A 23,844-nucleotide genomic window follows, 5' to 3' on the forward strand; every position below is an offset into this window, starting at 1 on the left:
TTTCATGGTATTTTGAAAACTATTCAAATATAGAATATTATTCACGAGTCGTAAATAATTAAAATGTAATTGCCATACCCTGCACTTGATGGACAATTACCTTGTTGTTTTTGTTGTTTATGTTATTATTATTATTATTATTATTATTATTATTATTTGTAAATGTGAGATATTATTTATACATGTACATACGACATATATTTCATTGCTTTCTCGAAAAAACAAATTTTTGAAAATATATAAATTTCAAATCAACATAATAGCGTAGAATAACTTACAAAAATTTAATACTTTAAGAATCATACATAAAAATGTTATAAGCAATTTATATGAAAAAATGGTAATATCCATAATTAAGTAAAATAGAAACACGAACTATACTATAAAGCTGTTATCTCACCTTGTCTGCTATAAAAGGTATTCCGGTACCGAATTTCAAATCGGTGTGTGCAACATAATATTCGGATGTTGACATACATGTTTCTACACGATGATAGAGTTTTTCTATTATATGTCATATTAGGAAAGTATATTGTAGGATGAATGATGAGTCTAGACAGCACACTTCTAATTCAACACGTTGAAGTATATCTAATGATGGCAACACAATCAAATTTATTGTATTCTAACAGTTGTAGGAGCTTGACTGAGGATTACTAATTTTTACTACTAGCTTAATATTCCACACATTTGCACATTTTTTTTCTAATGTGGAAAAATTTATATCTAAATTAGTGTTTTGTTTTGACTCAGATAGCGTCTTGACAATGACCTTGTTTTAAGATGTCACTTCATGCAACTTTAAACCTCTTCTCCTATTACCTTTTGCGGACATAAAATGTACTACTTATATGTACCGTCTCCCTAATGCTTCTCCTTTTGTATTAATATTCTTTTCAGAATCTGCAGCCAATTGTCCTCTTGACTTTGTTATTCCGCATGGTTACTATAATGTAACCACCGAAGGTACAATCATATTGTTTGGATGCGAGAAAGGCTTCTTTCTTTACGGAACGAGAAGTGCTCAATGTTTTGACGAGACGTGGTCCCATCAGCCACCACATTGTATAAGTAAGTAAACAAAGTGAGTTCAAGTGAAATAATGTATGTATGTAAATTAGTATACATAGCAGTATAACTTATAATATTGATCACTCACCCTGTTCAAATTATACATAACGGTATTACTTATAACATTGATCACTGACACTGTTCAAAGTACACATAACTATACTACTTATATCATTGATCATTGACCCTGTTCAAATTATACATAACGGTATTACTTATAACATTGATGATTGACCCTGTTCAAAGTATACATAACGGCATTAGTTATAACATTGATGATTGACCCTGTTCAAAGTATACATAACGGTATTACTTATAACATTGATGATTGACCCTGTTCAAATTATACATAACGGTATTACTTATAACTTTGATCACTGACACTGTTCAAAGTACACATAACTGTACTACTTATATCATTGATCATTGACCCTGTTCAAATTATACATAACGGTATTACTTATATCATTGATCATTGACCCCCTTCAAAGTATACATAACGGTATTACTTATAACATTGATCATTGACCCTGTTCAAATTATACATAACGGTATTACTTATAACATTGATCATTGACCCTGTTCAAAGTATACATAACGGTATTACTTATAACATTGATCATTGACCCTGTTCAAAGTATACATAACGGTAAGTAGTAAAGGGGGTAGGATTAGCGTCAATGGGAATTAGCATTAAAAACACCCTTGGGTCACTTTAGCGTCAAGGGAAATTTAACATGGAGAAAAATCGTGGGTCGGATTAACGTCAAGGGAAATTAACATGGAGAAAAAATCGTGGGTCTGATTAGCGTCAAGGGAAATTGAACATGGGATTTTTTTTTTTAAAAAAAGGGGTAGGCAATGGAAAGGCTATCTCTTTTCGAGAAATATGGGGGCCCTGAAAAGGGCCTTTGGGTTTTCTTCTTCTTCTAATTTCTTCTTTTTCTCCACCAAGTTCTTATTTTATCTCCTACACTCTTCTTCCCTTTCTTTTTTTTCTTCTCCTCCTCTTCTTTCTTCTTCTCTTCCTCCTCTTCTTTCTTCCTCTTTTCATTTTCTTCTTCTTTTTCAATTTTTTCGTTCCATGTTCTTATTCTTATCTTTTCCTCTTCATCCTCCTTCTCCTCCTTTATTTCCTTCATCACACCACTGATCATGTCCTTTGCTTTTCTTAAGTTGTTAATTTCCATTTTTACACGATGGGGACTATAGGAATAATGGTCTTCAACCAGTCTTATTAGCATCTGTTCCATTATTCCTAAGTTGTCTAAAACGTCTTGCAAGGTTTGTATTTTGTCCATTTGGTTTGACGCCATCTTCTTTTTATTCTTTGCAGAATGGTTTGAACGACGAACACTGTGGGTTCTTATAGTGAAAGCGCGTACGTGAAGGAAAACATCCCCCTAAAACATAAAATGGATCTTACCTAGATCATGACCCAACAACGCGCGGACGTGAAGGAAAACATCCCCCTACTTTCTCATTTCATATAATATAACCCTAACTATACTCTCTACATACACTAAGAATCAATAAATAAACCCTTAATCTACTATTCACACAAACTTACTTCAGCATTTACAAACACCAACACAAACACACAAACTTACTTCAGCATTTACAAACACAAACACACAAACACATACACTTCCACTATTCATAAAGAGTTAGTGTTTATTTTCACACTACTCTACCTACACACATTGGCAAATGGATCGTTATTTCTTTTCTAGAGTATTGGGCAGCCCTTAAAAGGGCTGTTTTTTTGAACTCCTGATGCACCTATCTAATGGTTGCACCTTCCTGGCCTGGCGCCACACACGCATCTTCTTCCCCAGTCTTCTTTTACCTTTCTTCTGGGGAGCGCAGAGGGAGGATGATTCGCTTCAACACCCCAATCCTCTGTCTCGGGAATATTGAACGACATCCTCTCTTCTCTTTTCTTTTCCTCTTCTTCCCTCTCTCTTCTCTCCTCCTCTTCTTTTTTCATTCTTGCTTCTTCTATGATAGCCTCCGCTGATAGTTCGTTTACTATGCGCCTGGCATATTCCAGGTGCATCTGGAGTTCTAACAGTTTCACTATTCTGCTATTCATTCTTCTGGCTGTGTTGATCAATCAACAAGGGTAGCTAGACTGCCCAGCGAGTTTCAATTTATAGTGAAAGCGCGGACGTGATGGAAAACATCCCCCTAATAACATAAAATTGATCTTACCTAGATCATGACCCAAAACAACGCGCGGACCTAAAAGAAACACTCACTCACTTTTTTATGCTACCCATCACTATTGTAAAATTTTTATAAATCACTTCAATAGACTATCCACATACGCAAAGCAATCCAATCTAACCCAAATTATACACCTCTAACAGCCAAAAAAACAAACATCATTTTAATCTACTATCCATACCAACTTACTTAACCACTTACTAACACAAACACACAAACACATACACTTCCACTATTAATAAAGAGTTAGTGTTTATTTTCACACTACTCTACCTACACACATTGGCAAATTGATCGTTATTTCTTTTCTAGAGTATTGGGTAGCCCTGAAAAGGGCTGTTTTTTTTTGTTTGCTATGGCATTCTTTTTTAGTTTCTAAGAATGCGATGTCCTCTGAGGATAGACTTTCTGGCGATAGGTCTGCTTCTTCGGAAAGAGAAGAAGAACTCTTTGGTGTCGATACGACAATCGACAAAGCCTCTGTCAGCTTCAGGTTGCTGCTGCTGCTGCTGTTGTTGCTGTTGTTGCTGCTGTTGCTGCTGTTGCTGCTGTCTCTGAAGTCTGTACTTCTCTGTCCATTCTTCTTTTTCCCTGTTCATTTCTTCTCTGAAGAGCTCTTCTATCAGGTCTTCAGTGATTTTTAACATTCTCACATTTTCTATTTCTTCTGGCTTCGGTATCAGACTGTGTCTGACCCTATGCAAATTCACGTAGGCTTCGTTGAGCTTAGCTAGTTTGGAGCACATCTTCGTAGGAGGATGAGTCGACAATGGATGGTTAGACTGGGAACAAACCGGTTCTTAAAGTCAAAGCGCGGACGTGAAGGAAAACATCCCCCACACGGTTTTTCGAGCCGCAACGTTCATGAGAGGGATAGTAAGAAATGAAAGAGCATCAATCCAACATTCTTATAGCTAAACAAAAGACAAAAGCATTTTTTCAAAACACAACATTTTTTATTCAAAAATCACTTAACACTAAACAACAACAACTCTAACATTTTTAACAATAATCCAACACTATAACATCAAACAATTTTTTTCAAATCACAAACATTTTTTCTCAATTCACAATCTACTTTAAACAGGGCTGACAACGTTGTGAATGAAATTGTGATTTCCACTGTTGGAAATCATTAGGCCATTGATTGACACTACGTTTCCTAGCTTGAGACAAAAGATAAGCATAATGGTCACAAAACCATCGATCTACTTTCACATCGTTTCTAGCAGAAGAACGAGGATCGAAATGAGTCACTAAATGTTCTAAGGAATAGCCCAGGCTGCGATGATGCAGAAAATACACACAGTACTGTCCACACACCAAGGAATCTGTGCCTTGTAATTTCACATTATTGAATCGGGTGGTTTGAGCATTTCTTCTCATAAAGTCGATGATATCGTCTTCCAAAGGGGGCAATCCGTACGAATCGAAATATTCCACACATCCTTCTTGAGGAAAGTAGACGGCTACCCAATGGGTTCCTGGAAGATGACTGTCGTCCGTGTTGATCACGTAAGCTTGATGGTCTTTAGGTTTGCGATGAGGGAGTTCATCTTTAGCACAGACGACAGGATTCCAAGAAGCCGTATACGAACTGTGGTTCAAAAGGTAATAAAGTTCCCAGGTATCCATTGTTTTGTGTTTTTTTCTTCTTCTTCTTCACAGGTAATAATAAGTCGTCAATTCGATCCTGACTTTTTGCTTGAAAATGTCTGACGAATAAACGGTTATTCGTTCTGTTTCCTCACTCTGATTCAGGAGAGCTTCGATACGATGGATCTCTTGAGTGGTTAATGGTGGACAAGAATGTTCACGCAAGTCTTTATACCACTGATGCAACACGTCTTTGTTCGAGATGAGACTCCAAGCTTCGTCCAGATACTCGTCCAATTTTTCTTCTTGACTCAACATCATGCATTTATCGTGTTGAATTTGACTGGGATGATCGTTTTGACATCCATAACAATTTTTCTTGATCAATTCCGTCATTTTATCGACCAAGTGTTTGGCAAAACAGGAGACTAAATGGGCTTCTTGTTCTGGCCATCTTGATTTCATCATGATCACTTCTTCTTCTTTTTCTACGGTCTCCTCACATTCCATGACCAAAGTGTCTCCACTAGGTAAAGAGGGATAACAGTCTTCCATGGCTTCTAGTAATCTAGAATGACTTCTCTCAAACTGTTGATTTCTATGGTATTATCGAATTCTGCATACAGGATGACGTTCACCGTGTCTGGTAGACCACTCGCAAACTGAAGTTCCACACGAATCTGGCCGGATTTTATAGGGTGGAAATGTCCCTCGTCGCTGCCCTGGTCAGGAGTGAAATCGAAAGCCCACAAAGCATAGCCTCCGTCATAATCGTCGTACGTAATGCCGTGACTGGTGTTAGTTCCTAACTGTCCGGTGGCTTCGTACAGGGACAAGTACGATCTCAAGTAATTCGACTTAGTCCTATCGGCGGTATTAAAGACAGGTTCGAAAGGTCGGGTATACAAGGTCTTGCCGTCGCGACTGACTTCGATCTTGGACACTTTGTAATGTTGAAACTCAAAAGGATTTTCGTTATAGACACCATTGAAAGCTGAATTCTTGACGATGCCAACAATCAAACGTTTGGGTAACTGTCCTTGGAAAAGATGATCTTCGATCTTGGATCGGAGTCCAGAGGCAATGGTGAACGTTTTCACTTCCACGCGTCGTATGGGATACTTGGCGGTTGTTCTGCTCAATGTCTGACTGATGTCGTTACCTACTTTAGGTAACACTTCCACACGACGCACGTAGAGTCTGGCTTCTTCGATGATGGTTTTGTAAGTGGCATCAACACCAGCCATCAAATGGAAAGCAGCACTACTGCGATTCAGTCTCAGGCGGACATCCACCCCGTTCAGCAAATACTTCTCTTGTAACCACATGTCCAAATGCAAGTGATCCATCAGTTCTAAACTACGACTTAGATGAGTTTTCGCTCGTCGTTCTACAAATCCCGTTGGATTTGAAGTATCCCCAGCAAGTAAAACGCCGTTGAACTTAGTCGCTTTGTCAGGTTTCCATGCCACGCAAGCATCCAGATGAGTGTTCTTGGCTTCTTTTCCGTACGTCAAGAGATTCTCCAGGTAGGCTCGGTAAGGGTAAGTATCCATGCTGCTGCTGACCAGTTTGTTATTCAAGTACAAGTCCACTTCGCTAAACAAGGAATGCATGAAATTGTTGACGGGAGCTACTACATCATCATTGTCTATGGCACCGTTGTTCGCTTCGGTTACTTTGACTTTCAAGTACAGGTAACTGCTATTCAGATCGATGTAATCTTCGGGCTGTCCTTTGATTTCAAACTCGATGGGAGCGGAATCGGTCAATGTGGAGACGGGGTGAAATTCCACCCACTGGGATTCTTGCATGGTCATCATCGTGGGGGGCATGGCAAACAGGTCCAGTTCCGTCCTGGAACAAGCGCAAGATTCTCGGTGCATCATTTTTTTCTCTTTCTCAATAATCGAAAACGTCTAAGTCTCGAACGGTTCTTCTTTTCTTGGCCTTTCTCGCTTGAAGTCTGGTGAAAGGGTGTTTTCTTCGTCGTCTCTTTCTGCCTTGTCCTTGCTGAATGCCTGACTCGGTAGCGTGCAGGGCATTTATAGGTGTGTCTCGTCGGCCCAAAATGTCTTTGCCCGTTTGCAGCAAGACATTTTTGCCTGCCCTCATGAAGGCTTCTTTAGGGTTTTGTTTGTCGATGATGACATTTTGGAGAAATTCTTTGCCTTGCGTCAGTGCGGCATCTTTCAAGGCGTGCAATCCGCGTGTCACCATCGGTTTCAACACCGGAGCCACCGAACGAAAGGCCGATTTTAACATGTCTCCTAAAACGTGTCCTCGCTGTCGAGCAACCCCTCGGTACACTGGATACATGACTTGCTTACGAGTCGTGAGAGAACCGTTTTCGAAAATGGAGTTTCACCGTGACTTTTCCTTTGGTGAATGGAATATTTTGTCCCAAATCTCCTTTTATAGTAATGTTGACCGTGTCCAAATACGACTTGCTGACCGGCAAATAGTGAGGATGAACAAATTCGCGGTGGACGTGGTAAGTGTTTCCACCTTCCTCGTCAGCGTTCGTGGCAGAATCCACTTTGAAAGGAATGACACGCAGTAACAGCACAGAGGTGTGTCCCACCACGTTGTATTCCACCACATCGGAATACACAAACATCAAATTCAGTCCTTGGTTCAGTTCTACCGGGGTACGAAAATACTTGACAAAATTATCGTTGTCGTAAATGACGGTTTTTTGGGGTAGTGTGTCTTCTGTTTTCTTCCTCATCTTTACGTCACCACCCAACATGTCAAACAAGTCATCATGAAAATAGAAACCCATGATTTTTTCCCCCTCAGGAAATTTCATCAGGAAGCGACGAGCTGTTTTGTGGTATTCCATGGTGACAGCTTTGGCCTTGAAAGTCTTAAAAGCTTCCCCAAACACGACATTAAACTTGGTGGCTATGGTGTTGACCAAATGTTGACCACTAAAATAATAGCCTGGGGGAATGAACAACTGATAGTCGGTCCACTTTGGATTGTCTTTGTTTTGTTTTTTATGGGGATATTTGCTATTGTCATTCATCCACTTTTGCAATGGTTCGTCATAAACTTCCACCTCAAATTTATTTTGATGGGTAAGGACATTTTGGACTTGGGTCGGGTGAATCATTTCTACTAAAGCCACTTCCCAATAGGCTTCGTGATCTAAGGGGATGGCTTGAGGTAATTTGGCTGTGTAACAGCACAACGTGTTATTGGGAAACACCTCCATGGAACTGTCACTGGGTAAGGTTAAGTCTAATTGGTTTTGGTAACTCATAATTCCAGAGTTCTGTGGCTGTCCGAGGGGTTAGTGGATGTCAGAGGCGTGTCTCCGCCCAAAATGGGGTTCTGGTTGTGGTTGTTGTTGGAGTGGTGACTGGCACTGGCACTTGACACAACGTTCCCGTTCGATGAGAATTTCAGGGAGGGATTGGGAAGCAGGTAACCGATGCAACTGCTCAATAAAATGGTCCACAATTGTTTGTCTCCTTGTTGCAAACTCAAATTAGCAATGGCTGCCCCGATGACACAATACACCACGAAGATTTGGCAGAAAAAGACGATTTGCGTTTTAGGCACACGTTCTCCACACCACACCCACAAGGGTTGTTTTTGTAAATCTTGCACAGAAGAACTAGGTGAAGAAGGACTGGTCGACGTAGCTGCGTCTGCTGTGTGAAAAGGCATGATGGTCACTTCTTCTTTTTATAGTCGATGACTTGCGAAGCGTCGATCCAAGAATCGAAACTGGGTGGATATCCTTTCCAACGTACTTTGACTTCTTTGACACGTCGTTTGCCCACTTTACGGGTTCTGCGTTCGAGAATGCTTTCGATGTCGTACACGTCGTCTTCTTTTTTGGTGACACGTTGTAACTCGGGCAAATAAAACGTTCCTTTGAGTACTTCTCCGTTCATGTCTTCCAATTTATAGACGGCAGGATGACGGCCATGCACTCGTCCAGTGACGCGAAACAATTCGGTCGTCCAGTTAGGTAAGTAACCTTTGTCGAAAGTGCGTTTGGTTTTGCCAATGCGCACCCAATCTCCTACGGCCAACTCTCCACTTTTCTTGGGGACAGCCCTCGTCGGGGACGTACCGAACAGGCGCTCAAACACCAGCACTTCGTTGTCGGGAGTCACGTCTTGCGGGGCACGTCCGATGCTTCGATGGTAAGATTGGTTGTACGCTTGCACCAGGTGCGGTAAGATGTCGATGTACTTCAGAGTGTGGTGATGCGTAAAATATTTCCACATGCGTTCTTTCAAAGTGCGTTGAAAACGTTCCACGATGCTGGCTTTGGTTTCGGGATTCTCGGTGGTAAAAAAATGAATGTCACGTTTCTTTAATTCTTTTTGGAAAGCTTGGTTCAGAAATTCGGTGCCTTTGTCCGTTTGCCATCGAAGAGGGCGACGACCGCTTTGTTTCAACACCCGTTGCAGGGCTCGCACTAACTCGTTGCTCGATTTGGAAGTCAAGGGCACGACCCAGGCAAATTTGGAAAAGACGTCGATGACACAAAACAAATATTTGTAACCACGATTGTAGCTGGCCAAATGAGAGACATCGGCTAAATCGGCTTGCCATTGATGATCGATGCCTTCCACTCGGGTGCGACTTCTGGCAAACTTGCGTCGAATGGGTTTGTGTAAAGTGTAGGTAGCTTGTTCTTGTAACCATCGTTGCACTTGAGGTAAACGGAGACTTTTTAGTCGCGTTTTGGCAGCACGATACAATTTTTGAACTCCTGCGTAACCTGCAGGATGGGAGGGATCGTAGTAAATGCTGGCTAAGACTTTTTCCATTTTTTATTTTGTGTTGGTTGGTGTGTTAATAAGTCACCCACTCTTCGGTGATGCTACTTTGGGTGGGTCGAAAGGGTGGTTTGGAAACGGATTTACGTGTCCGATGGGCTACGGGAGTAGAAGTCGAAGGTAGTGGTGGTGGTGGTGGTGGAGGTGGCAATGGAATGGCTTTGGTTTTCTTTTCTTTTTTCGGTTCTGGTTTCCCTTCTTTCTTTTTCACTTCTGTCGAAGGAGGCGTGGACATCATCTTTTTAACCCAAGCTTTCATTTCTTCTCGTTGGGGTGTGGGGGACGGGGTCAACAAGGATGCTGCAATCTTACTCGAAATGGGAGCTGCTGACGGTGTTTGAAACACTTCGCGCATCTCTTCTTCCTCAGGTCTTTGTGGGGTAGCATCTCTGGTGACCGTTGGGGATGGTATTGGTGGTGGTGGTGGTAATGATGATGATGGTGCTGGACTTTTCATCAAGGTCTTAAAATCTTTCAGAGTGGGTAAAGCTGTTTCGTCTAAAGCTTTCTGGTGAAAGAGTTGCAGTCTTTGCAAGAGTTGACCGTACTTTTGCGATTTTTCTGTTTCGGACAAATCTTGGCGATCCATCAAGGATTGCAATTCGTGTTGTAACTGGGACATCTCGCTCAAATTGGGACTGGGAGGTAAATGCGGGGTGCGTTGTTCTTGCCACCGATGGTATTCCATCCATCGTTTGTAAGGCACTAAAGCTAGTTTTCGTCCTTCCATGGGGTTGTCAGGGGTGAATTCTAAGATCTTGGGACTTCCGAGGGCCTTTTTATCTTGCTCCCACCAGTCCTCCCAACATGGTTCCCAAGACTCCTTTCAGTATGGGGCCTAACAAGAGAGGTAAAATGCCTCCACGTTGGACCAACATCTTCTTTTTTTGACGAATGGGAATTTTCTTTTGAACCATTTTCCGAAGAACGTGACGATGTTTGCCTAAGCATTGTTTCTGGTGTTTGGACAAAGGGATCGTGCCTTTCAAAACGTTCAAACAACATTCGCACACGGTATCGATGACCTCTTTGGAGGCCGTTTGAATGAGTTTTTTTCGTATGGGTGGAGAAGCTTTGGACAGGACAGATAACATGTCCCCATGTTTGGCTAAACGTGGTGGTAGTCCTTTTCTTTTCTTTCCTTGGGGTTTTCTGGAGGGTGACATCTTTGCTTGTGGGTTCCGGGACATTCACCAAACAGACACTAACGTCGATGACTTAACACAGACCCTTTTATCTTTTTTTTGGGACTATCGCTTTGTCATAAAGGTGACAATGTTTTTCCCAAAATCGCCAAGGAATCCTCGCCTTTGTTGACGCCTCTTTTTCTTGGAACGACTGTGTCTTTTCTTAGGGTAACGTCGATGCTTGGCTAAGCGCTTTGTCGGATGACGCGTCTGCCTTTGTCTCTTTCTTTTGTGGCTTCTTAGAGGTGACATCTTTTACAAGTTCACTGATACCCCGACTTGGTCACAGGTCTTTTTATACTGGAACGCGTCGCCACTGATTGTCTTTACGTCGTATCAGTTTGAGGACAGGCATGACACGTCGTGCAGGGGTACGCAACGGACTAAATCGAGCCAGTTCTTGCTTGGACAAATCCAGTAAACTTTGTAACATGCCCGATCTTTCATGGACTTTGATTTTGCGAGAAGGTACTTTGTGAGCAGCAGCCACTGCTGCTAAATTGGAGGGTCCTGCCACTGGGGAAGTTCTTTTTGGGGTCATCAACGGAGAAGTTCTTGGTGTGATCAACGTCTCCAAGTACTCTTCAGTTCCTGGTGACATCAACGGAGAAGTGGATAAACGTGAGGCTGCCGGAGACGCAGTCACCGCTGTGGCAGGTCGTGGTTTGCGAGTGTAAGGTTGCGTCCTGGCCGAAGTGCCTCTCTTGCGACTAGTTTTCTTCTGTGGACTTTTCTTTTTCTGGGGACTTTTTCTCTGTTTCTTTTTCTGGGGGCTTCTTTTCTTTTTCCGGGGTGGTGTCTGGTAAGAGGAGGGTCCTGCCACTGGAGAAGTTATTCTTCTTGGGGACCTGGTCTTTTTCTTTTTCTTCTTGGGGCTTCGTTGAACTTTTGTCTTGGGGATAACTTTGGGGACATTAGGATCCCATCTTAAGAGTGAGCGAATGATGACCCCTCCTAGAGTACCGCTCCCTCCAGGTTTCAAAATGATTTGTTTTTTGGTTTGAGTGTCGATGCGGGGATCGGCCAGTTGGACCAAAGCGACTTTGTTTCGATCGAAAAAGCGTTTGGTTTGATGAGGAATCTGAATGATTCCTTGGAGTAATTGACGTGCCGTCACCGTGAACCATCGTAAGACTTCTTTGAGACTAGCTTCTAAGACACGAGCTCGTGTTTGTGGATCTTTTTCTCGACTGATGCCATACAAAGCACGAATCAATTTGACGGGAAGATGCGACTGAAGGGACGTCATGTTCACACTGTGTGAGACAGACGAAAAAGGGTCTGAGGTTTTTATAGATTTTTTCATGGGGAGTGAAATGAAGTCGAGGACGGAGACGTGTACAGGACAGGCCCTCCGTCTTGGCACCAGTGGTGAAACAAGTGGGTACGAAATCGCAAATCCTCGGGGGTCGTAGGTTTCAAATCGACGAGTAAATAGGCGTGTGGCGTTTGAGTGGCATCGTCGTACGCCTGAGTGAGCCAAGGCGTTCCTAACTGTTTGGCTAAGACTTGCACTTGCGATTTATCTCGAGGGCTTTTAAACAAGACCACGTAATGCGCATTGAGACTGATGGTGCGATGGGCTTTACTTTGTTGAAACAAATTTTGGGTGATGTAAACGACACTGGCATTACGGTGATGCCCTTTGCGCGTGAACCACAATTTAATTTCTTCTTCGTCTTCTCCTAACATGTCGTCGAAAATGACCAAATGGGTTTGACGGGAGTCAGAGACGATGCCGTCGTCTTCTTTAGGAATGCCTTCCACAAACACGATGGAATCGCCTTGACTTTCTCGCAAGAGGCTGTACGCCGATTGCCACTCTTTGTAACACCACACGATCCGTTGAGGTGGCCGATCGAGCAAATGATGTTTATGTTCGATCAAACGTTTGACGAATTCGGTTTTGCCAGAACCGCTAGGTCCAGCAATGAGCATGTTAAAGGGATGGCGAAGATACAAAGCCTCCCAACTGGCACGATCTAAGTGTTCGTCGATGACTTTGACAGTAGAGGAAGAGGGAGCAGAGACAGCAGAGGTAGCCATGGTGTGAGAAATGTCACTTGTGACACGAAAAACAAACAAGACGAGAGTTTATATACTTTTTCAGAACACGTTTATTGAATATTTTTTTTCAAACATGAATACGAAAGACAAAAATACATAAAAGCCAAAGGCTTAAGTACAAGGATAAAAGGAACATGATAACGATGAACGTGGAATAAACACAAGTGTCTGTACAACAACTATGTGTTTTGGGTAATGTTCTAACCAGTTCTATAGTAGGGGGTAAGGTCACACAAGTGTCCTCCCGAAAGGGTCTTTCAGGTCTGTCCACGACAGTCCTGTCCTGGGTGACGTGTTCTTCTGGCACCGTCACTAACACGGGTTGAAAAGTAACTTTTTTCCTTGAACAACTCTCGTGCATACTGGGCCACTTCTTGGGTCCAAGCCTCAAAACCCCATTCTTTCCAGGCACGGACATCTGTCCAATGGGGATGTAAGTCACAAGCTACACACACATCGTCATACACATCTTGGGTAGCTAAAAGTTGACGAATCTTTTTTTCCTGTTGAGGTCGAGAAGTATCCAGATGAAAACGCAAGGCTTTGAGCAAAAGGAGTTTTTCGTGACCATTTAAGGCCATGGAGGTGGTAAGTACTGATCGTAAAGAGTCCACAAAGAATCGGCTGGTAAACGAAATCCCAGAAAACAAGTCACTAAGACACACACCACTTGTCGTCCCAAATTGAATGGATAAAATTCTTGTAATAATTGATGGTAATGATCCACGGTTTGAATATGGTCATTGAGTTCCTTCCACGGAATCTGTTGGATTACATACGACATAAGTCGTGGCATAGCAGCCTGTTTTTATATTCTCTTTTTTTTCGGAAGCAATACACGTACTTTCTAGCCAGTGATGTTCGTTTTCCAGTTGGGAATGTAAATCTTGCATACTGTAACCTGAACTTCAGATTTCGATTAGAAGTTTCCTCTTCCGCTAAGTAGATTCCACGTAACAAATGTTGGTAATCCTTTACCTCGTCTTCCTCAATGCGTTGCTCTAGGTGAATCTCGAAGTAACCAAAATGATCAACACGTGGATCATCGGGGGCCTGGAAGTATTGAACAAGGTCTGACCACTGAAACAATTTCTGACGAATCAGTTCTCTTATACCATTCAGGTACCAGTGCTTAAAGATCTGGTGACGTAACGGATGCAATTGTTCTTTACGTTTGACTTGTATTTTGATTAGTTCTCGGTAAATGCATTCTCTCAATTCCACAGGCAAGGCACGAATGTTCTCTAGCAAAGTATCCATGAATAGGTCATACTAAATCCTCTTTGGTCTGACACAAGAAATGTACTCTTTGCACAAACATGGTTTCACTTCAGTGTCGAATTTAAATCGTTGAGTCACTAATCTACACATTACAATTCGTTCAGAAGTTTCCTCTTTCACTAAGTTGACATTGTGTTCAAGATGTTGGTAATTCGTTAACTCTTCCTCTGGAATTCGATGCAGTACGTTTACAATGATGTAACTACAATCGTCCATACCAAACCAATCCTTTTTAAAACTAGAGGATCGTTGATCAATGTCTGTCCGATGGAACACTTTCAATTGAATCAATCCTTGTATAGCCTTCAGGTACCAGTGGTTCAAACACCGGTGACGTAACGGATGCAATTGTTCTTTACGTTTCACTTGTATTTTAACCAGCTCTCGGTAAATCCTTTCTCTCAACTCCACAGGCAAAGCACGAATGTTCTCTTGTAAAGTATTCATGAATAGGTCAGTCCGTACAATTCACAAAAGTAATCCACATAGTGAGTAATTTCTGACCACTGCCATTCAGGGTAACGTCCAAGAATGTCACTGAACTCTTTTGATGTAAACGGTCTAAAGCGATACAATAGGAGGAATGCACCCTTGACCCAAAGAAATCTAACACACTGGTTGACTTTTTTCACTTTCCTCTTATGAATTTCTCGACACAAAAGTTCTACAGTGACCCATTGAGATTTCACTCTGGCAAACCCCTGCCAAACTTCCTTGTAAATCTTCTCTTGTAGTTATTTAGGTAATGATTCAATATCGTTTTTGAAATGAAGTTTAAATACTGGTCTCGGTGATGTCCAACATTTGACTCCTAACCAATCTGGTTTCTTCTTCGTCAACGACATGGTAAGTTACTTCAATGTCTCGGTCCCACTAAGGGTAAGTAATGACAATTCGGTGACCATCGAGCATGTTCAACGTAGGCCGAATCTTGCGGTTCCCAGTGGTGAAGTGACACACCGCAACTGAGGCACTTGACTTTATCTCCTTCGCCCAAGTAGAAAAATCCGGCTCTGGCTAATTCTTCAGGGGTCGGTCCTCCTAGATACTTTGGCCATTTTCCTTTGAACGATTGAAGACGATTTTCAAAGTCGCAGTATTCCGACAAACGCACAGGAAACGAATATTCGTCTTTCACAGGTTCGTTTCGATGAGGGTTGAGTGGCATGGGTAGGAGTTTGCTCAAGGCTGGATGACATCCGTAGGGGGGTAGACGTGAAGGTGAACATTCCCCTTTAAAACGAAACCCAGTAAAATGTCCAAGAGGACGAGCAGCATCGCTTTCGCATCCCACAGGTTTGACACGCACAGCATCACTTTCCATGATAGGGGTAGGGACACTAAAGTTCCCATGATGCTTTACGGCATCGCTCAGATCACAACGTACAGCATCGTACCCATCGCAAGGCTCACAATCGCATTCCACTTCCGAAGTCTCACACTTGAATTGTGCCCTTCTAAACAACTTGTTCTGTGTTTCTCTGAAAGTACTCATCTTGTTCGTTCGGTCTTGGTAGTCACAATGAACTATCGATCTTGACCATAGCCCCCTTTTTATACTAGTCGCAATGCAGTCTCCAGCTTGTACATCTTTCCTTTTTTACGTTTTTTATGTCCTGTTCTGGAAGGTACCGTCTCTAAGGTACCGTCAACATTGTACCGTAGTGTGATGGGTGGATAGGCCATAGAAAGGTAAGGGCAGTGCGGAGACCATTGAGTATGTTCCAGAATAGCTGAATCTTTATAGATACATAGATCCATTCGTAACTTCAGTCCGCAAGCGAAACACTGTACCTCGTATCCCAATCCTGACTCAGGTCCCAAGTAGACAAATCCTGTTCTAGCTAAAACATGCGAAGAAGGTAATCCTTCCCTATCCGTAGGCCATTTCTGAAACGTGTCCAATCGACGGGCACAATCACAATAGTCAGGTAAGAAGACTGGAAAATGGTAGGGTTTGAACTTGGAGTTCTCATCGGGTTTCTCACTCGATTCTTGCTGTGGCGAAGTCATCTTTCTGGTGGGTGACTATCCTCTTACAACCAATGTTTTATACCAACGTGTCCATACGGTAAGGTAAAATGATTGGGAAGTCGAACTCGCTTCTGGTACACGATTTGATAAACTTTTTCCAAAGGTCGACTGACGATGTGGTGAGTGGGTAAACGTACAATCTTGTTCGGTTGGTGAGTGGTCACTTTAAAGTTTCCATCCTCTCCCGATTGCATGGCTTCTTTCAATACGTCAAAGTTGACCACTCGACTGGTACGATGATTCAGAGTCAGTCCTTTCACTTTGCACGTCGTGTGCACTTCTCCTTGTTTGTCCCGGTATTCGTAGCCGTAATTTTTGGGACCGCCACTGACGAAACTTAGAATCTTGTCGTCGGGATGCTCGTCTGTCCAGGCTCCTAAACGGTCTCCTTCGATGTCACGGTGATGTTGAATCGGGTGATGGATGTAAATGCAACTGTCCGTGTCAAAGTACAGGACGCGTTCCCCTAACAGTTCTAAAGCTTCGTACAATTTTAAGCGAGCATGAGCTGTCACGTAAGCCGCAATGATGACATTTCCAAAAGGGTCGTCTTGTACAAAGTCCAGATCTTCTTCGTAATTGACCAAGATCAAATTCTCTCGAACGACGTCCACGTGTTTCATGTATTTGGTTTTGTCGTGAATCATCTGGAAGTAGCGGGAAGGTTCCGTCAAATATTCCGTCTTGGGTAAACACGGGCGTTGTGCCATTTTACCCCACAAGCAATTTAACATCACTTTGGCAAACGATCGCCTACCTTCGTTTTTCTCGATGTGGTCTAAAGTGATGCCTTCTTGTTCCCGATATTTCTCTTTGAATTGTATTTGGTCTTCGGGAGTGTGACACCAGGAAGGATAGCCGCTGGCTTCTTGTTTCAATTTCAAAAAGGCATCCACGTAGTCGGCGAAAATGCCTTTCTGAGTAGGGTCACCCTTGTGGTACTGTTGTGTCTTGGGAAAGTGGCAAATTTCGTACACTTCTAACAGTTGGTATCCCATGTCCAGAGCTTTGAACAATTCTACGCTGACCCAGGTTCCCGTCAAGGCCCGTTCTTCCTGGCTGTGATGGCAAGGTTGGTCCTGGTTGCACGTTTCGGCACAAGTACGGCACAAGGGAAACATCAGTTTGCCTTGACAATGGTGAGGTAAGACGGGATGGTATAGGTTCGTGGGAGGCAAAACTTTACACTTGATCAAGCCTTCGTATTGTCGAATGTTTTTCAGGTCGATGTGTTCCGTCAGCAATTGCGGGTGCCCTACAGGAAAGCGACAATATTTGCACACGTAGGGATACAGCGAACACACGTCCAAGTATTTCATTTCTTCTCCTTTCTCTTCGTCGGCTTGGTACAGCAAACAGGTGGCATTGGTCCTTCCTCCGTACAAACTATCCCTCGGGTTTAAGGGGTCCATCAGCTTGTAACTTTCCACGGCACGTTTAAACTCGGGATCGGTTTTCATACGGTGATCGTATTCGTGTTCCCACATTTCCACCACTTGGTATCCTTCCTGTTCTAACTTCAAGCGTCGCTGACAAGTGTCCTGGTACAAGTCTTCCATGGTCCGTTGTAAAAACTGATTTTTAGTGTCACGGTCAGGGTAACAAACGGGATATCCGTGAAATAAGCAACCGTTAAACTCGTACACGATCTTGGGGTTTTCTAAGTCCCAGCCATCGACCGAATACGTTCCGATGGTCTTTTCGCCCCCTCCGTTGCGGGCATGTTGAATCCACTTGTCTTCCTTGTCGCACAAGTAATGTAACCAACGTAGGGCTTTGACCGAGTATTGACGTTTGACATAGTGGGTCGTTTGAGGACTGATGACAGCCACGGTCTTTTCAGGCATGAATCGTTGGCGGTACACTAAGGAACACGCTTTGGCAATGGTGCAAGATTCTTTCAAAGGATCGACCCCTCCGTGTTCCATGAACAGTTCTCGAAATTTTCCACAGCAACGCCGTAAAATGTCCACGTCGGAACGACAATACTTTAGCATTTCTTCCTGAAAGTCGAAGGGGTCAGAGGCGTGAGCCTGGTACCAAGCGTAGAAAGCTTCTCGTTGTTCGGTACGCATGTTGTCGGGGTCGTAATAGTGAGCCTCTGGTAAATGGGGTAGAACAGCATGTTGGTTGGCTTCCGTATTGAAAAAGTGTGGAAAGTACCCTTTAGCCATTTCTGTCATTCCAAACGTTTTAGGCATTCGACTCAAAGGCATGGCCAAGTAACTCATCGAATCTTTAAACTGTACTTGTCCCACTTGCATGAAAATGATTTTGGCTCCGTTCAAAGTCACTTTACCACGCTCGGTGCCTTGTTCCGTATAGTACCTCAAAAGAAACTGTCCATCGTATCCGGAGAAATTGTGAGCCATCACCGTGGCATGACGATGACAATCTCCGTAACGTTCGATGTCCTCTTGGCTCCACGTCTTGTCGACGGGGTCTAAGACCCATTGGGCAAAATCGGCTAACGTGTTCGGTCCTCGAAAGATTTTTTCACGCCCTCCGGGAACCTTGCTGCAGTGAGGGCAATGACTGAAGATAGGTTCTTGAATGCACTTCTCGCACGCTCGATGAGCCACGCAGAAATTAGGAATGTGAATGCCGGTTTCTTGCATGCATTCGAAATCGAAAAAGATGAAATTGCCTTTTTTATTTTTGTGACCGTCCTCTTTCTCTGGTGGTTGTTGGTATTTTTGCATGTAACATTGGTGTTCCAAGTCGACGATGTGGTGACAAATGTGACATTTTTTCTTTCCTGAACATATGTGTGCCTTGGTATTATTGGTACGTATGACTTGTTCACACGTAGGGCACAATCTCAGGAGTTGACAAGCACATTTCTTCTGTGAACCTTGCGTTTTCAGATGTTGTTGGTAACAGGTAGGGCTGACAAACGTGCGCAGACAAGTGGAACAAGGCACTGGTTCTTCGCTCAGACAGGGTGAAGAGGCCAAACATCCTGGGCATTTCGATCCACAATGTTTGTGTTGCTCTCGATTATTATAACCACGGTCACATTTCTCACAATAATAAACATATCCCAGGAATCCAGTGATACTGGTAATGGTATCGAAATGGTCATCGTGATGATAAAGGTGAATGTATTTTCCGTCCTTAAAGTCTTGGCCTCGAAACAACAGAGGTCCGCGCACTTCTTGAGGGTGCACTTTCAAGGTGTAGCGTGGAGCTAGGACATCTTGCAATTTTTGCATTTCAGGAATGCCACAGGGTGTGTCTTTGGACAGGCCAGCTTGTTGCAACAGGAGTTCTGCTTCGTTTCGTTGTTTGGCTCGATCGGATTGTTGAATAGTTTTCCAGGTTCTTTTCCATTCTACCGTGTCGTTCTTGTTGGCATAGGTTCGTCCCACCACGATGGCACGGGCTAAACACATCTGGTCTTGAGGGTTGTGAATTTGGACGAGGCTCTTTTTGGTACTGCGAAGTTCGTTCACCAATAACACCTTATTGCGTTGCCCAGTCCCTTGAGGAAGAGAGACGTGAGCCATTTTCAGTGTGGCTTTACCATCGGCGATGTCAAACTGGTCATTAGATTGTTGCACGTGTTGAATCTTGTCCATGATTTTGGAAGGGGTTAGTTGTTCGGGTCTGCTAAACTCGATCCAAACAGGGGATTTCAAACCGTCGTGATCTATGGATAGTGTCAAGCGATCGTCTTCTCTGGGTTGACATTGTCGCTTGAGTGAAGTGAGCAAAGAATCCCACATCTCAGTGATGAACCCTTCTGCTTTCTCCAAGGGTACGTCGGACTTGAAATCTTTAAACTTCACTGTGTAGGTGTAAGCCGTGGTTCTAAATTTTCTAGAGGAGCGCTTTTCCGTCTCTCGAATGGAATAGTATTTTTCAGGGTTGAGTAAGGGTGACGAACTTGGTTTAGAGGGTTCGGATTCTGGTTCACTCATGTCCTCTTCAAAATCACTGGCATGAATTTGTGCCAAGATTTCAGCCCTGGTACGAGGCGATAGATCACGTTTCTGCCTCTTACTTTCTTTTTCTTTCCTCTCAAATGAATAGGATCGTTTCATCTTGAGTGAAAAACGTCAAATGACTCAAGTTCAAACACCATAGACTAATTTATAGTCATGGCAGACTAGCGTATATAAAAGGGTGTGTGTCGTGTTCTTTCACTATTCATTTCACTCTCAAGCCGAGCACAACGATGGAAGAGACTAACCAAATCGAACGTTTCGTCAGAGCTTTGCGAGGGGTCATTAGAAAATTCTCTTCAGACCAGCCTACGGACTACTCTCCTTCCTTTCGAGATAAAAGTGAAGATACTTGCTATATCTGTCAGAAGAAAGGGCATTGGTCTTCAGAGTGTCCAGACCGTCAAAAAAGAAAGAAAACAGGGGCTAAAAAAGACAAAAGTCAAGATACCTGTTATTATTGTAAAGAAAAAGGACATTGGTCTCCAGATTGCCCAAAAAAGAAACAAGAGGAATCAGAAGAAAAGAGGAATTCTTCAGAGGAAGAGAGGGATTCTTCAGAGGAAGAGAGGGATTCTTCTGAGGAAGAAAGAAGACAGGTGAAGAAAAAGAAACAGGAGAAAAAAAGAAGGGAAGAAAGCGAGGAGGAAGAAGAGGAAAAGAGTGTGACGGAGAAGAAATTCAAAAAAAAGAGAGACTAAACAAGGAGAAAAGAAGAAATCAATGAACTTTTAATTAAAGTGTTCTGTGGTGAATTGTGAATTGGATTGTAATAATGATAAAAGAATAAATTAATGATATAAGGTAAGTGTCTTTGAGTTTTGATTTTAAAATAAGAACGTACACTCACGCACTCATACACAGACACGTACTATAAGGGTAAAATGGGCTGTTGAATATTTTTTTGAGTTATTGGCAATTTGAAATTGTATATCTTTTCGAGAAATGTGGCTGGCCCTGAAAAGGGCCTTTTTTATTTCGGTGCAGGGGTGAGTTTAACCAATCAACTTTAACTGCCTTATGCCTTTGCCACGGCCAAGGCCTACTTCTGGACTGCGTAATGTTGATGATGATTGGGTTGAAATCACTAAGGGTGGTACGATAGGCTTAGTCACAGGGTTGACGTGTTTAGCTCGGGAAGGTCGTATTCTCTTCGGTCGTAATAAAGAAGTCTGATACATTTGTTTCAGACTTCTTAACTCCGCTAAAATGTCCAACAGTACCGTGACCGTTTGATTTTCACCCTCTTGTTTCTTTGCTGCTACTTCTTCTTGCTGTTGTTGCTGTTGTTTTTTTCTTACCTCTTCTTCTTCTTGCTGCTGTAGGAGAAAAGCTTGTTCCGCTTCCTTTTGTCGTTGTATAAATTTCTCCAATTCTTCTTTCTGTCTCTGTCTAAAATTCTCCACTTGCGGTAATGAAGAAGGTAACGAAGGTTCCGGAACAAATTCTTGCGAGGAGAGAAAATCCACAAAATCCCAATTCACCTCTTCTGAAAGTAAGTCCGGGTTCTCTTGGGCGGTCTCCCCTGTTGGTGCACCCCATTGGATCGTTTTCTGAGTTTCCGTCATGTTGAATCACTGTCGCATAGATTGACTGCACACAAGCGCTAGCGAATCTATATTGACTACGTGACGTCACAGACTGCTCTCTTCGGATTGGATGCGGGCTGACTGAATTCTGTAACGCGTGTTAGGATTGGTGAATGAACTCAATCCGTTTCAATCCTTTCTGTCCCTATAAATAAGCGCAGTTCACTGCATTGATTCACCTATTCTCGGAGCCTCAACATGTGGACCGACGTTGAATCTTCAACCCTTGTGTCAACAATGATGTTCAGGACGGACATGCTCATGTATGTCCGATCCAAGTGGACCGTTGTCCACAGGACCAGCAGCAGCCTGTGGATAAGAAGAGTCTATATAGAGAGACAAGGTTGCCTCAAGAGGACTCTGATGTATGGCCCTGCTGTAAGACGAAGTTTGAGGACAAGAAGATGTCGCAAATGCCCTTTATGTTAAGGGCATATTAACATAAACCAAAGGCCCTTTTCAGGGCCCCCATATTTCTCGAAAAGAGATAGCCTTTCCATTGCCTACCCCTTTTTTAAAAAAAAAAAATCCCATGTTCAATTTCCCTTGACGCTAATCAGACCCACGATTTTTTCTCCATGTTAATTTCCCTTGACGTTAATCCGACCCACGATTTTTCTCCATGTTAAATTTCCCTTGACGCTAAAGTGACCCAAGGGTGTTTTTAATGCTAATTCCCATTGACGCTAATCCTACCCCCTTTACTACTACGGTATTACTTATAACATTGGTCATTGACCCTGTTTAAAGTATACATAACGGTATTACTTATAACATTGATGATTGACCCTGTTTAAAGTATACATAACGGTATTACTTATATCATTGATCATTGACCCTGTTCAAAGTATACATAACGGTATTACTTATAACATTGATGATTGACCCTGTTTAAAGTATACATAACGGTATTACTTATAACATTGATGATTGACCCTGTTCAAAGTATACATAACGGTATTACTTATATCATTGATCATTGACCCTGTTCAAAGTATACATAACGGTATTACTTATATCATTGATCATTGACCCTGTTCAAAGTATACATAACGGTGTTAGTTATAACATTGATGATTGACCCTGTTCAAAGTATACATAACGGTATTACTTATAACATTGATGATTGACCCTGTTCAAAGTATACATAACGGTATTACTTATAACATTCATCATTGACCCTGTTCAAAGTATACATAACGGTATTACTTATATCACTGATGATTGACCCTGTTCAAAGTATACATAACGGTATTACTTATAACATTGATCTTTGACCCTGTTTAAAGTATACATAACGGTATTACTTATAACATTGATCATTGACCCTGTTTAAAGTATACATAACGGTATTACTTATAACATTCATCATTGACCCTGTTCAAAGTATACATAACGGTATTACTTATAACATTCATCATTGACCCTGTTCAAAGTATACATAACGGTATTACTTATATCACTGATGATTGACCCTGTTCAAAGTATACATAACGGTATTACTTATAACATTGATCTTTGACCCTGTTTAAAGTATACATAACGGTATTACTTATAACATTGATGATTGACCCTGTTCAAAGTATACATAACGGTATTACTTATATCATTGATCATTGACCCTGTTCAAAGTATACATAACGGTATTACTTATATCATTGATCATTGACCCTGTTCAAAGTATACATAACGGTATTACTTATATCATTGATCATTGACCCTGTTCAAAGTATACATAACGGTATTACTTATAACATTGATCATTGACCCTGTTTAAAGTATACATAACGGTATTACTTATAACATTCATCATTGACGCTGTTCAAAGTATACATAACGGTATTACTTATATCACTGATGATTGACCCTGTTCAAAGTATACATAACGGTATTACTTATAACATTGATCTTTGACCCTGTTTAAAGTATACATAACGGTATTACTTAAAACATTTATCATTGACACTGTTCAAACTATAATTATGCATAACGGTATGACTTATAACATTCACTATTGACCCTGTTCAAAGGATGAAAA

At 42.2% G+C, this 23,844-nt stretch overlaps 1 protein-coding gene across 2 annotated transcripts in view; it reads left to right on the forward strand.

Moving 5' to 3' along the window:
- Positions 1–23,844, forward strand: part of LOC149790356 (uncharacterized) — an 87,295-nt gene that overhangs the window by 17,141 nt on the left and 46,310 nt on the right. For both annotated transcript variants that reach the window (XR_016423828.1, XM_089972402.1), the window contains exon 2: positions 901–1,071. Coding sequence is in view for 1 of the 2 variants with exons in the window: in XM_089972402.1 (XP_089828528.1) it covers positions 901–1,071 (171 nt within the window). In the remaining variant the exon portion in view is untranslated. The remainder of the gene's footprint in view (positions 1–900; positions 1,072–23,844) is intronic.

This window comes from Sinohyriopsis cumingii, chromosome 10 (assembly GCF_028554795.1).
Source record: "Sinohyriopsis cumingii isolate HCF-2022 chromosome 10, ASM2855479v2, whole genome shotgun sequence".
Taxonomy (NCBI): domain Eukaryota; kingdom Metazoa; phylum Mollusca; class Bivalvia; order Unionida; family Unionidae; genus Sinohyriopsis; species Sinohyriopsis cumingii.